Source organism: Microcaecilia unicolor, chromosome 6 (genome assembly GCF_901765095.1).
Source record: "Microcaecilia unicolor chromosome 6, aMicUni1.1, whole genome shotgun sequence".
In the NCBI taxonomy this organism is placed as follows: Eukaryota; Metazoa; Chordata; class Amphibia; order Gymnophiona; family Siphonopidae; genus Microcaecilia; species Microcaecilia unicolor.
The window spans coordinates 209,390,119-209,404,910 of NC_044036.1; the positions used below are offsets into that span (position 1 = coordinate 209,390,119).

At 49.7% G+C, this 14,792-nt stretch overlaps 1 protein-coding gene across 5 annotated transcripts in view; it reads left to right on the plus strand.

Annotated features, from left to right (window-relative positions):
- HSD17B7 (hydroxysteroid 17-beta dehydrogenase 7) overlaps positions 1–14,792 on the plus strand; it is a 94,681-nt gene that overhangs the window by 37,897 nt on the left and 41,992 nt on the right. For all 5 annotated transcript variants that reach the window (XM_030207517.1, XM_030207515.1, XM_030207514.1 and 2 more), the window contains one exon: positions 468–662. In XM_030207517.1, coding sequence (XP_030063377.1) covers positions 468–662 — 195 coding nt within the window. The remainder of the gene's footprint in view (positions 1–467; positions 663–14,792) is intronic.

A 14,792-nucleotide genomic window follows, 5' to 3' on the forward strand; every position in this document is an offset into this window, starting at 1 on the left:
TCTTTTATTGATCATTTGCTTTTTGTTTTTAAAGAAGCAACAGAATTTTTGCCATTTTGTGGACTGTTGCTGTTTTTTGTTTCATTTTTTTTAGGACATCCCTTAACAAGAGAAATCCCTTATGTGACTCCTGAATTGATTATTTTTAGAGTCAACAAAATTGCTTACCTATTACAGGTGTTCTTTGAAGGACAGCAGGAGTTAAGCTTAATAGATTGATTATAACATTATGAAATGTTGCATGCTCACAGGTCCATAAGGCTCTACTGAGCATTTATGGTAGTTCTTAAGTTTTTTCTTATAAAGCTCCAGGATGATGTCTCCCCACAGGTAAGGCTGATGGACTTCTATTTTGAGAGAATACCAGTTTCAAGTAAGCAACTTCATTTTCTAGGTAAACAGTTCTCAAAGGATCTGTGTTTTTTTTTATTAGCTCATTAAAACTTTTCTTTCTTTTTTGCTTTCAGATCAGAGCTATTGAACCGCTCCTATGTCATGTTGACAGCCCTTCTCAGCTAATCTGGACCTCTTCTAGTAATGCTAGGAAATCGGCCTTTAGCCTACTGGATTATCAGCACATCCAGGGCCAGGAATCTTACAGTTCATCCAAATATGCCACTGACCTGCTGAGTGTAGCTTTGAATAGACATTTCAATCAGCAGGTGAGTTTCCTTATAAACTGCATTTTCTGTTGTCATATGTACATTCAATCCCATACAACAGGGAACCACACCATAATTGTTGTTAACAGGACTATGTTGCCAAATCTCACGTCCATCCAAAGTGAACAAAAACCCTCGCATTTGTTTTTCTATGTTAGTAAGGTTGGGTGTATGTTCCTAATCTTTTCATTCATGGGTTAAGTTTCCTTCTGGTTGCCTCGTGTGGTTTAATTATTTATTTCCTTTTCTTTATGTAGGAATGCAGCTTACAGAATAAAATAACTTTCAGAAGAGAGCAAAACATAGAACATAGACACAGGCATAGAAAAGGAAATTACTTTGCAACAAAATAAGAAAAAAATAACACGAGAGGCATAGATAAAATATTCTAAATTACAAGAAAGACAATATGCCAAATCTATTAGGGAATAACAGAGACAAGAACAGTCATTCTTGGGGTGTTTAAGATGCCTTGAAAGGAAGACTGTAAAAACCAAAATCAGAACTTTAAATTTGATCCTACAATGGAGAAAGCAATTAATGCAGACCAGACTGCTACTTCTTGTTGCTCCTTTACTCTCATCTTAAAGAGGGGATGCCAGTATGGAAATTAAATATCATTTGCTTGGGTGAACCAGATTTCCAAAGTTTTTACTCTGCAAAACACAGGATTACTTTTAACTTAATGACATGAGTGAAGTCTCAGTTCCAATAATGTAGGAAGCTTTTAAATAATTCTTGAGATTTAGCATTATAAGTTATAATGCATGGAATAAAAAAAGGAAGGGAATCAGATGGGAAAGGACCTTAAAAATTAGAATGGGGTATACAAAAAATGACTTATAACCACTCCATCAAGTGCCCTGTTAGGATCTCTTTTTAAAACTAAATATGAATATTACAAAATGTAATTCTCAGGTGGGTGCAGTGATGTTTGTGCAAAGGCCCATTATTATTTGGGCAACAACAAAGCAGGGAAACAGTTGACTAGATGTATAAAATTCAGGAAAATGAGGAGTAGAATTGTAGCAATAAAAGATCAGGATGCCAAGTTAACCTGTGGACTGTTCTTCTGTTTTGTACTGAGTCTATTCAGAGAATTAAACCTGGGGCTGGTAGTTGCCAAGAATTGACTCCAATCCTTAATCTCATTCTTTATTTAATCCAGTTGATGACAAGATAATACCAATCACTTACAGTTGCTTTGTGACGGATTAAGGATTCTGTACATACAGAGTGTGTCTGTGATTATCCCCTCTTCCAGAGAGGAGAAGCTGTCAGTCCCTGGTAATTTAAATTCTGAAACATAGGACTAACAGAAATCGCAGCAGAAGCACCAGCGTGTGCAGCAGCTGCACAGGTAAAAGATCACTATGGATTACTGCCCGAAGAGTGAAAAAACAAGCAGTGGTTTACTGCCTCATCATGGAGAGCTAAAGCCCCTTACACATTGGATATATGACCTAGGTACAGCAACCCACCTCTCTCAGTTCTCTCACAGAGAGCAATCGGAGGGAGTGGGGAATTCTGCTCCTGCCAGCATGCTCTGAGGCAGGCAGCAACAACAAAGCTCCAAAAGGCATTGAGAGCAGAACACAGATGTTTATAAAGGCTAATCATAGGGGACTGCAGAAATACAGGGCCTTAGTCCATTTATACAGCTTAATAATATACAGACATGTGATCTGTTACACACAGGCAGCACTAGTTGCCCAATTCAGTGGGGGCAGAACAACTGTGATGTCTGACTGTTTTATTGCAGAAATAGACCACTAGAGTAAGAGGCCTGAAGTTTTGGTGGTGGTGGGGTAGAATTAATTACAGAGAACTAAAGCAGAGTTAGGAGCAATTGAAGGAACCTGGTTTAGTTTGCTTTCAATTTAGTTATTTAGGGTCTGATATTCAGCTGAGGGCTCACCACCGACGTAGTTATTCCCAGATATTCAAAGTCGGGACCTGCGTAGGCTTTGGCTTTGAATATCCAGTTATTTGTAATCCAGCTTAACCCATAGCCACTTAAGTCGATATTCAGCACTTAAGAGGCCATGGGCTAGCGCATAAAAATAGAACAGACTTTTATGTGGTCCCATTTATGTGCTAAGCCTGGCCACCCAGTCCTTAAGTGGCCAAGTGCTGATTGCACCACCTGAATGCCCCAAAATAGCTGGCTTTGAGTAACACGCTATCCCCGAATTTCAGTGGCACTTAACTGGTTAAGTGCTGCTGAAAATTAAAGGCTAACCCCGACCAAGTGATTTAACCAGCCAGTGGCCAGCTAAATTGCTTTGAACATCGTCCCCTTATTCTGTTTTGAAGGAATCTTTATCGGGTTTGCATCCTACTTTCAATTCTTTAGGTTCTTGGCAGCAAAATAAGGGGCATAGGATAGAATGTTGGAGCTTTTAGTCATGATTGTAATAAATAGAAATAAAATAAAACCGAGAAAATAAGATATCTTTTTTATTGAACTAACATAATACATTTTTTGATTAGCTTTCAACAGTAACCCTTCTTCAGATCGTGAATGCAAGTTTTGAAGAAAGGTGTTTTTCCGTCTTTTTTTTTTTTTTATTTGTGGAAAAAGCTGGATGCAGCTTTTATTAATAATTAATAATGTCCAACAAATAGAATTCAGTTTTTTTTAATGTATTTATTTTTTTAATACTTATACTTTGCTCACACCTTTTTCAGTAGTAGCTCAAGGATATTTCTCTGTCCCAGGAGGGCTCACAATCTAAGTTTGTACTTGAGGCAATGGAGGGTTAAGTGACTTGCCCAAGATCACAAGGAGCAGCAGTGGGATTTGAACCGGCCACCTCTGGATATCAAGACCAGTGCTCTAACCACTTAGGCCACTCCTCCACAAACCATCTCCAATATTGAACATCAATAATCCCACAAAGTTAGACAATAATATACTAAGCGGGATAATATCAAATTCTCCGAGGACAAGCAGGCTGATTGTTCTCACTGATGGGGTGACGTCCACGGCAGCCCCTCCAATCGGAACACTTTCTAGCAAAGTCCTTTGTTAGTCCTTGCGCGCCGTTGCGCACCGCGCATGCGCGGCCGTCTTCCCGCCCGAACCGGCTCGTGCCGGCCAGTCTTCTTTTGTCTGCGCTCGGTACGGTCGTGTTTCGCCGTTCGCGCCCAAAGTTGACCTCGCGCGTCGTTCTTCGACTTTGTTCTTTAAAAAAAAAAAAAAAAAGGGTGTCGGGAGGAGGCCTTTTGGTTTTCTCCCTTCCCGTACTTCGAGTTTTTTGCCCCGGTAAGTTTTCTTTCGTCGTCGGGGTAGGCCCTATTTAGGCCTCGGTCGAAGTTTTCTTCCCCCTATTTTTGTGGTGCCATTTTCGCCATTTCGAGTTTTGATCTCGCCGGCGCGATTTTTCCGCCCATGACATCGAAGTCTTCCAGCGGCTTCAAGAAGTGCACCCAGTGCGCCCGGGTAATCTCGCTCACTGACAGGCACGCGTCATGTCTTCAGTGTCTGGGGGCTGGGCACCGCCCTCAGGCCTGTAGTCTGTGTTCCCTCTTACAAAAGCGGACTCAGGTAGCGAGGTTAGCCCAGTGGAACATTTTGTTCTCGGGCTCTTCGTCGGCATCGGCACCGGGAGTATCGACTGCCTCGACGTCGTCGGCGCCCGGACCTTCATCCTCGCCCCCGATTGCATCGAGTGCATCGAGTCATCGGCCCTCTGCATCGGGGCGACATCGGAGGGCTGCGTCGGTGTCGGTGGTATCGAGACCTCCTCGTCTGCTGATGTCGTTGGCCGGTGGTGCTTCGTCTGGAGTGCAGGTGAGGGCTGTCCATTCCCCTGTTGGTGGCGGTGAGCCTTCGGGTGGGTCTCCCCCTACCCTGAGGGCTCCTGCGGTACAGCCCCCCCGAGATCGACCCTCTTCGGCTGGAGAGACGGCTGGATTCTACGTCCTCGTCGGTGCCGGGAAGCTCCGGTGACGTGCTTCGTTCCAAAAAATCAAAGAAGCATCGTCACCGGTCCCCTTCCCGTGTCGGCACCGAGAGCTCTGGGTCGCCGAGGGAGTCGGCACCCAGTAAGCATCGGTACCGAGAGGACCTCTCGCCCTCTGTTCAAGAGGTGTCGATGCGCTCCCCTTTGGACAGCCCGGAACAGCCTCCACGCCCGGAACAGGTTCTGACATCGACTCCTGCATCGGCTTCCATGTCTTTTTCCACAGCCGCTCTGCACAAGAGCCTTCGGGCCGTTCTCCCAGAGATCCTGGGAGAGCTGTTGCGCCCTTCCCCTCTGGTACCGGGGGTGCTTGCGCCACCGGTACCGTCGAACGAGGCGCCGGCTGGCCCATTGTCCGGGGTGAGGTCTCCAACATCGGTGCCGCTTGCGGTACCGACTGCGGTAGCCTCCCAGGAAGGCTCCCCGACTACGTCGGCGGAGGGAGCTTCACCGGTGCGGGCGAGGGAGTCTACCTTTCGACACTCCCACCGTGGCCGTGGTTCCACGGAGTCGAGCCGGGCACGGTTGCAGACACAGGTCTGTGAACTTGTGTCTGACACCGATGGTGAGGCCTCGTGGGAAGAGGAAGAAGACATCAGATATTTCTCTGACGAGGAGTCTGAGGGTCTTCCTTCCGATCCCACTCCCTCTCCTGAAAGACAGCTTTCTCCTCCTGAGAGCCTGTCTTTCGCTTCCTTTGTCCGGGAGATGTCTACGGCCATCCCCTTCCCAGTGGTTGTGGAGGACGAGCCCAGGGCTGAAATGTTTGAGCTCCTGGACTATCCTTCTCCACCTAAGGAAGCGTCCACAGTACCCATGCATCATGTCCTAAAAAAGACATTGCTGGCGAACTGGACCAAGCCTTTAACTAATCCCCACATTCCCAAGAAGATCGAGTCCCAGTACCGGATCCATGGGGACCCAGAGCTGATGCGCACTCAGTTGCCTCATGACTCTGGAGTTGTGGATTTGGCCCTAAAGAAGGCTAACAGTTCTAGGGAGCATGCTTCGGCGCCTCCGGGCAAAGACTCTAGAACCTTAGACTCCTTTGGGAGGAAGGCCTACCATTCTTCTATGCTCGTGGCCAAAATTCAGTCTTACCAGCTCTACACGAGCATACACATGCGGAACAATGTGCGGCAGTTGGCGGGCTTGGTGGACAAGCTCCCCCCTGAGCAAGCCAAGCCATTTCAGGAGGTGGTCAGGCAGCTGAAGGCGTGCAGAAAATTCCTGGCCAGAGGGGTGTATGACACCTTTGATGTTGCGTCCAGGGCCGCTGCTCAAGGTGTGGTGATGCGCAGACTCTCATGGCTGCGTGCCTCCGACCTGGAGAATAGAATCCAGCAGCGGATTGCGGACTCGCCTTGCTGTGCAGATAATATTTTTGGAGAAAAAGTCGAGCAGGTGGTAGAGCAGCTCCACCAGCGGGACACCGCATTCGACAAGTTCTCCCGCCGGCAGCCTTCAGCCTCTACCTCTACAGGTAGAAGATTTTTCGGGGGAAGGAAGACTGTTCCCTACTCTTCTGGCAAGCGTAGGTACAATCCTCCTTCTCGACAGCCTGCGGCCCAGGCTAAGCCCCAGCGCGCGCGCTCTCGTCAGCAGCGTGCGCCTCAGCAAGGCCCCTCGGCTCCCCAGCAAAAGCAAGGGACGAGCTTTTGACTGGCTCCAGCAAAGCATAGCCGCCATCCAAGTGTCAGTGCCAGGCGACCTGCCAGTCGGAGGGAGGTTGAAAGCTTTTCACCAAAGGTGGCCTCTCATAACCTCCGATCAGTGGGTTTTCCAAATAGTCCGGCAAGGATACACCCTCAATTTGGCCTCAAAACCTCCAAATTGTCCACCGGGAGCTCAGTCTTACAGCTTCCAGCACAAGCAGGTACTTGCAGAGGAACTCTCCGCCCTTCTCAGCGCCAATGCGGTCGAGCCCGTGCCATCTGGGCAAGAAGGGCTGGGATTCTATTCCAGGTACTTCCTTGTGGAAAAGAAAACAGGGGGGATGCGTCCCATCCTAGACCTAAGGGCCCTGAACAAATATCTGGTCAAAGAAAAGTTCAGGATGCTTTCCCCGGGCACCCTTCTCCCCATGATTCAGGAATACGATTGGCTATGCTCTCTGGACTTGAAGGACGCCTACACGCACATCCCGATACTGCCAGCTCACAGACAGTATCTGCGATTTCAGCTGGGCACACGTCACTTCCAGTACTGTGTGCTACCCTTTGGGCTCGCCTCTGCGCCCAGAGTGTTCATGAAGTGCTTGGCTGTAGTAGCAGCGGCACTTCGCAGACTGGGGGTACACGTGTTCCCATATCTCGAGATTGGCTGGTGAAGAACACATCCGAGACAGGAGCCCTGCAGTCCATGCAGATGACTATTCGCCTCCTGGAGCTACTGGGATTTGTGATAAATTACCCAAAGTCCCATCTTCTCCCAGTGCAGAAACTCGAGTTCATAGGAGCTCTGCTGGATTCTCGGACGGCTCGCGCCTATCTCCCAGAGACGAGAGCCAACAACTTGTCCCTCGTCTCGCGGGTGCGAGCGTCCCAGCAGATCACAGCTCGGCAGATGTTGAGATTGCTGGGCCACATGGCCTCCACAGTTCATGTGACTCCCATGGCCCGCCTTCACATGAGATCTGCTCAATGGACCCTAGCTGCCCAGTGGTTTCAGGCTGCTAGGGATCTAGAAGACGTGATCCACCTGTCCACGACTTTTCTCGAATCCCTGTATTGGTGGACAGTTTGGTCCAATTTGACTCTGGGACGTCCTTTCCAAATCCCTCAGCCACAAAAAGTGCTGACCACGGATGCGTCTCTCCTGGGATGGGGAGCTCATGTCGATGGGCTTCACACCCAAGGAAGCTGGTCCCTCCAGGAACGCGATCTGCAGATCAATCTTCTGGAGTTACGAGCGATCTGGAACGCTCTGAAGGCTTTCAGAGATCGGCTGTCCCACCAAATTATCCAAATTCAGACAGACAACCAGGTTGCCATGTACTACGTCAACAAGCAGGGGGGCACCGGATCTCGCCCCCTGTGTCAGGAAGCCGTCAGCATGTGGCTCTGGGCTCGCCGTCACGGCATGGTGCTCCAAGCCACATATCTGGCAGGCGTAAACAACAGTCTGGCCGACAGGTTGAGCAGGATTATGCAACCTCACGAGTGGTCGCTCAATTCCCGTGTAGTGCGACAGATCTTCCAGGTGTGGGGCACCCCCTTGGTAGATCTCTTCGCATCTCGAGCCAACCACAAAGTCCCTCAGTTCTGTTCCAGGCTTCAGGCCCACGGCAGACTGGCATCGGATGCCTTCCTCCTGGACTGGGGGGAGGGTCTGCTGTATGCTTATCCTCCCATACCTCTGGTGGGGAAGACTTTGTTGAAACTCAAGCAAGACCGAGGCACCACGATTCTGATTGCTCCTTTTTGGCCGCGTCAGATCTGGTTCCCTCTTCTTCTGGAGTTGTCCTCCGAAGAACCGTGGAGATTGGAGTGTTTTCCGACCCTCATCACGCAGGACGAAGGGGCGCTTCTGCATCCCAACCTCCGGTCCCTGGCTCTCACGGCCTGGATGTTGAGAGCGTAGACTTTGCCTCTTTGGGTCTGTCAGAGGGTGTCTCCCGCATCTTGCTTGCTTTCAGGAAAGATTCCACTAAGAGGAGTTACTTCTTTCTATGGAGGAGGTTTGCCGTCTGGTGTGACAGCAAGGCCCTAGATCCTCGCTCTTGTCCTACACAGACCCTGCTTGAATACCTTCTGCACTTGTCTGAGTCTGGTCTCAAGACCAACTCTGTAAGGGTTCACCTTAGTGCAATCAGTGCATACCATTACCGTGTGGAAGGTAAGCCGATCTCAGGACAGCCTTTAGTTGTTCGCTTCATGAGAGGTTTGCTTTTGTCAAAGCCCCCTGTCAAGCCTCCTACAGTGTCATGGGATCGCAATGTCGTTCTCACCCAGCTGATGAAACCTCCTTTTGAGCCACTGAATTCCTGCCATCTGAAGTACTTGACCTGGAAGGTCATTTTCTTGGTGGCAGTTACTTCAGCTCGTAGAGTCAGTGAGCTTCAGGCCCTGGTAGCCCAGGCCCCTTACACCAAATTTCATCATAACAGAGTAGTCCTTCGCACTCACCCTAAGTTCTTGCCAAAGGTTGTGTCGGAGTTCCATCTGAACCAGTCAATTGTCTTGCCAACATTCTTTCCCCGTCCTCATTCCTGCCCTGCTGAACGTCAGCTGCACACATTGGACTGCAAGAGAGCATTGGCCTTCTATCTGGAGCGGACACAGCCCAACAGACAGTCCGCCTAATTGTTTGTTTCTTTTGATCCCAACAGGAGGGGAGTGGCTGTGGGAAAACGCACCATATCCAATTGGCTAGCAGATTGCATTTCCTTCACTTACGCCCAGGCTGGGCTGGCTCTTGAGGGTCATGTCACGGCTCATAATGTTAGAGCCATGGCAGCGTCGGTAGCCCACTTGAAGTCAGCCGCTATTGAAGAGATTTGCAAAGCTGCGACGTGGTCATCTGTCCACACATTCACATCTCATTACTGCCTGCAGCAGGATACCCGACGCGACAGTCGGTTCGGGCAGTCAGTGCTTCAGAATCTGTTCGGGGTTTAGAATCCAACTCCACCCCCCTAGGCCCAAGTTTATTCTGTTCCAGGCTGCACTCTCAGTTAGTTGGATAAATTGTTAGGTCAATCTCAGTTATGTCCTCGCCGTTGCGAGGCCCAATTAACCATGGTTGTTGTTTTGAGTGAGCCTGGGGGCTAGGGATACCCCATCAGTGAGAACAAGCAGCCTGCTTGTCCTCGGAGAAAGCGAATGCTACATACCTGTAGAAGGTATTCTCCGAGGACAGCAGGCTGATTGTTCTCACAAACCCGCCCGCCTCCCCTTTGGAGTTGTGTCTTCCCTTCTCTTTGTCTTGCTACATATGAGACTGGCCGGCACGAGCCGGTTCGGGCGGGAAGACGGCCGCGCATGCGCGGTGCGCATCGGCGCGCGAGGACTAGCAAAGGACTTTGCTAGAAAGTGTTCCGATTGGAGGGGCTGCCGTGGACATCACCCCATCAGTGAGAACAATCAGCCTGCTGTCCTCGGAGAATACCTTCTACAGGTATGTAGCATTCGCTTTCAACCCCCAAGCATAACCTGTGGTATTGCCAAGTCACGCTCGTTCCCATATCCATGGTGGAGCCACACATAAATCCACCTCCACCCCATCCCCTGCATTGGTTCCAGCAAATATTTTTTATGTTTCAACCATTTTTATTGATGATTCAACAAATTAAGCTTCCTTGTCATCAACAGCAGATGAATCCATTAACTGATGGGTTGTATCCGCCTACCAGCAGGTGGAGATAAAGAACACTGAAAGCACATGGTGTTCCTGGACGCCCAGCCCCCTTTGCCTTCTGTATATCTCTGTCTCCCAGCAGGTGTGAAGGTCGCTTTCTCAGCTCCTGGATTTCTGCCTAGGGTGGCACCTGTGCTTTGCCAGTAGAGCGGGGGGTGTTGTGTCTAGTGGTGCCCACTTTAAAGGCTTACTTGGCTTTCCCTGACCCTGCCTTACCCCATTCCCCCTCCTCCCGGAGTTCCTATATGGCTGCCTACCTCTAACTTTCCTCATAGTAAAAAAAAAAAAAAAAAGAGTCTTTCTCTAGAGCTCCTGGTTCGGTGCAGCTTGACCGAAGCTCGTTTGACTCTCGGTCTCCTGAGGTGAGAGTGGTGCCCAGCTCCTCTGGGGAGGTTCCCGCTGTCAGCGCTGTGTGCGGGGTAAGTTTTGGTGCGAAGGTGCCATTTTGATTTCTGTATTTGATGGCTGCTGAAGGGGTTAAGAGCTGCTCCCACTGTGGGAAACGCAGATCAGCCATGGGGCTTTGCAGCACATGCTGCCTTGATGCTAATGCTGGCGGTGATTCTTCCCGCCTGACAGAGTTGGCAGTGGGCGCCATCTTGGAGGTGCTGTATGACTCGACCCTCGCGGTTGCGGAGGGGTCTGAGTGCAGGGGGTTGCCTCGTTTCGAGGTTTCTAGAGGAGCTATTGCCTCCGCTTCCCGCATTGTGGGGGCGGATGCACAGGGTGAGTTTTTCTGCCCTGAATTTGTGCTGCTGATGCATAACGCTTTTATGTTAAAAAGAGCACTGCCTGAGGCTCCTGACAATTCCTTTCAGACTAGGTTGCCTCCAGTTCTTGATAGCCCAGCGTCAGCTGGAGACTTTATTTCTTTCCCTGAGCTTTTGGCTGATGTCGCCCCTGAATTTGTGCTGCTGATGCATAAGGCTTTTATGTTAAAAAGAGCACTATCTGTGGCTCCTGACAATTCCTTTCGGACTAGGTTGCCTCCAGTTCTTGATAGCCCAGCGTCAACTGGAGACTTTATTTATTTCCCTGAGCTTTTGGCTGACGCTAAGCGTAGACGAGTGAATACCCCGTCTAAGGAGGACTCTTCACCCTGTTCTCCCCCTTGGTCTAGTTTCGGAGAGTCTTAGGGGTCTGGCAGGCCCTCATGGACTGATGATCCAGACGAGGGTAGCTGCTTGCCACAGGAGTTGGATGACCCTAAAGCGGTTCGGATTTTCCACCGCGACGAACTGCCAGCTCTCATTTCTGATGCCTTACAGGCCCTTTGTTTTGAAGATCCTGACGAGGGCGCTGCCTCTTCTATTAATCCTCGGATGGCTAGTACTAAGAAGCCTTTTTCGGGCTTTTCCCATGCATGCTTCCATCCAAAAGTTTATTTCAGCTCAATGGTCTGACCCTGATGGTCCCTTGAAGGTGGCCAGGGCTATGTGTCACCTTTATCCTCTGAGTGAAAGTCGGTTGGCCCTCTTTCGGATGCCTAAAGTGGATGCGTTAGTCACAGCTGTGACTAAAAAGACTACTCTCCCGGTGGATGGAGGGGTCGCTTTGAAAGATATGCAGGACCGGCAGCTGGAATCCGCGCTGAAGCGGTCCTTTGAAATCTCGGGCCCATCCTTACGGGCGGCTATTTGCAGTTCCTATGCAGCCCAGGCCTGCCTTTCCTGGTTGCAACAGATGGTTGAGCAGCCCGCCGATGGAGCAGGTTCCCTCGCTGAGGTCGGCCAGCGTATGGAGTCTGCCCTGTCTTTTTTGGCTGATGCCCTTTATGATCTGGTCAGAGCTTCGGCTCAGCAGATGTCAGTGGCGGTTGCTGCCCGCCACCTTCTTTGGCTCCAACATTGGGCGGCTGACATGGCCTCTAAACAAAGGCTGGTGAGGTTACCCTTTCGGGGCCTTCTTTTATTTGGGGAGAATTTGGAGAATATTGTTAAGGACCTAGGGGACGGTTGCCTGAGGATAGGCCGGGGCCTTCTTCCAAAAGTCCTTCTTTTCCCTCCTCTTCCAGGCGACGTTTTCGCGAAGCTCGCAGGTATCGCCCCAGGCGCTCTGCAGGGTTTGGTCAATGTACCCGTTTCCAGCAGAGGAACTCCTTTCGTTCGGACAAACGCGCTGTGGCGTCCGGGGAATGTCCAGGAGTTCAGGGGCGTCCTCCACTATGATAGGGCACCGATCCACTCGTCAGTTCCCGCAGTAGGGGGTCGTCTCTCCCTCTTTCTCGAGGAGTGGACCAAGTTTACTAAGGATTAATGGGTTCTGGACCTAATCAGAGAAGGTTATCGACTAGAATTCGCTGTCCCGGTGGGAGACGCGTTTTTGGAGTCCCGATGCGGCACTGCCATCAAGCGGGCAGCGGTAAACAAGACCTTGCAAGTGTTGCTGAAGCTTGGAGCGGTGGTTCCGGTTCCTCCCGCCGAACACGGCTGCGGTCGCCACTCCATCTATTTTGTGGTGCCTCGAAAAGGCAGGTCGTTCAGACCTATCCTCGACTTACACAGAGTCAACGAGGCCTTAGGAGTGCGACACTTCTGTATGGAAACCCTGCGCTCCGTCATTGTGACGGTAGAGCCAAGAGAGTTTCTCACTTTTCTGGACCTCAAGGAAGCGTAGTTGCATATTCCCATCTGGCCGCCGCATCAGTGGTTTCTCCAGTTTGCGGTATTGAGCCAACATTTCCAGGTTTGCGCCTTGCCTTTCGGCCTGGCAACTGCCCCTCAGACTTTTTCCAAGGTGATGGTAGTGGTGGCTGCCTTTCTCAGGCGAGAGGGTATCAGAGTTCACCCTTATCTTGACAACTGGCTTATCAGAGCGGATTCGGCAGATGAAAGCCGACTTGCCACAGCCAGAGTTGTTACAGTTCTTCAGATTCTGGGCTGGGTAGTCAATATGCCCAAAAGTCACCTGACCCCCCTCTCAGTCTCTCGAGTATTTGGAGGTCAGGTTCGACATGGCTTCGGGGTTCGTTTTTCTTCCCGACAACAGGCGTCTCAAGCTTCAGAATCAGGTCCGCCTGCTCCTGCGGATGCCTCGCCCTCAAGCTTGGGACTTTGTTGAGCTCTTGGGATCGATGACAGCCACCATAGAGGTGGTTCCCTGGGCGAGAGCTCACATGAGGCCGCTGCAGCTTGCTGTGCTTCAGCAATGGTCTCCGATTTCCCAGGAGTACCAACGCAGACTAAGGTGGATTCCTGTGGCCCAGCACAGTATGGATTTGTGGCTTTCAGACAGCATGCTGCGGCAGGGGATGCCACTGGATCTTCCTTTTTGGTGTCTGGTGATAATGGATGCCAGCCATTCGTGCTGGGGAGTTCATTGCTGGGGATGCTGTACTCACGGTCTGTGGTCCACCGCGGAAGCGGGATGGTCCATCAGTCGCTTGCAACTGAGAGCGATATTCCAGGCTCTTCTGGCCTTCCACAGGAGGCTGAAGGGTCTTCCTGTCCGGGTTCTGTCTGACAACACAACAGCAGTGGCCTACATCAATAGTCAGGGCGGCAAGATTATGAATATAGCACTCCCAAGTTATGTAAAACTGGCATTGTAATTTAAAGTTAAGATGAGAGACCCTAAGCTCCAATAGAAGTAATGCGTGAAATCTATTATGCCATTGCCAATAGGAAGGAGCCTCCGATGTAGTCCAATTTACTAAAATACATTTTTTACCTATAAGTTATGCTTTGTGAACTAATAAGTTTTGATGGACAGTACCCACCCTCAGGGGGGCAATATATCCCAACAGAACACTTTCCAGCAAAACCAGTAGCTGCCACCCCCAAACTCTCTCCATATAACGAATCACTCTTAGCCAAAAAGCTTTGATCGCTGGCCAGGCCCAAATTGCATGATAAAAAGTATTTAAAGGGCCCCTGCATCTATCACACTGGGGTGAGTCTATACTGCCCATTTTGTGCAATCTCGACCTTGATGTTTAGGCCCTAAAAATCACTCTTCCCTGACATTCTCTGAGTTCTGCACTGCACACCCTTCGCGGTTTTTGAGTTATACATCTCACCAAAATTTTTGTTGTAACCAATGTCTTCCAAGTCCTCCAACCATCACTAAGCGAGAATACTATGTTCCCTTGGGGGACAAAGTTGCAATAATCTCTTATGTAGCAATGAAATCGAGATGGCGTCATTCGAGGCAGTCTCGTAAAGCTCATGAAACTTAGTGGACATATCAACATCAAGAGAGGACTGGGGAAAAGTTGCTATGTAGTGGGACACCTGTTTATAAGCAAATCTATTCCCCCATTCTATTGTGCTGAGAGCCAGTGAGTCCAGTGGCTTGATATTACCCCCTGGACCCAAAAGGTCTTGTATTGATTGAAGCCCTTTTGTCTCCCCAACCCAGTAAACGCGGATTTCCTGACCCTGGGAGAAAATCTCCATTCCCATGAAGGAGTATTAATCTGCTATAGTGAGGGTCGAAAGACCAAAACCTTGCCATGTCACACCATAATACCCTTAAGTGATGAATTATAACACTTGTGCAAAGATGTAGCGGCAATACTGAAGGCAAGGCCTGTAAGACATAATGTAAGTGCAGTGGATGGCATAAAGCAGCTTCCATCTGGACCGGTGTATAGTACTCCGTTCCAAATAGCTAATTTCCCAGATGTCTCAACAAGCAAGCCATATTATATAGATTTATGTCCGGGACGCCAAAGCCTCCTCTGCTGCAGTTACCCACCATGTTCTGAAACCAAACCTACGGCCATTTCTTCACCCAAAAAAATCTAGAAAGCAGACCCATCAAGGCTCTTAAATCCCATTTAGTAAGAAACAACGGTAGTATC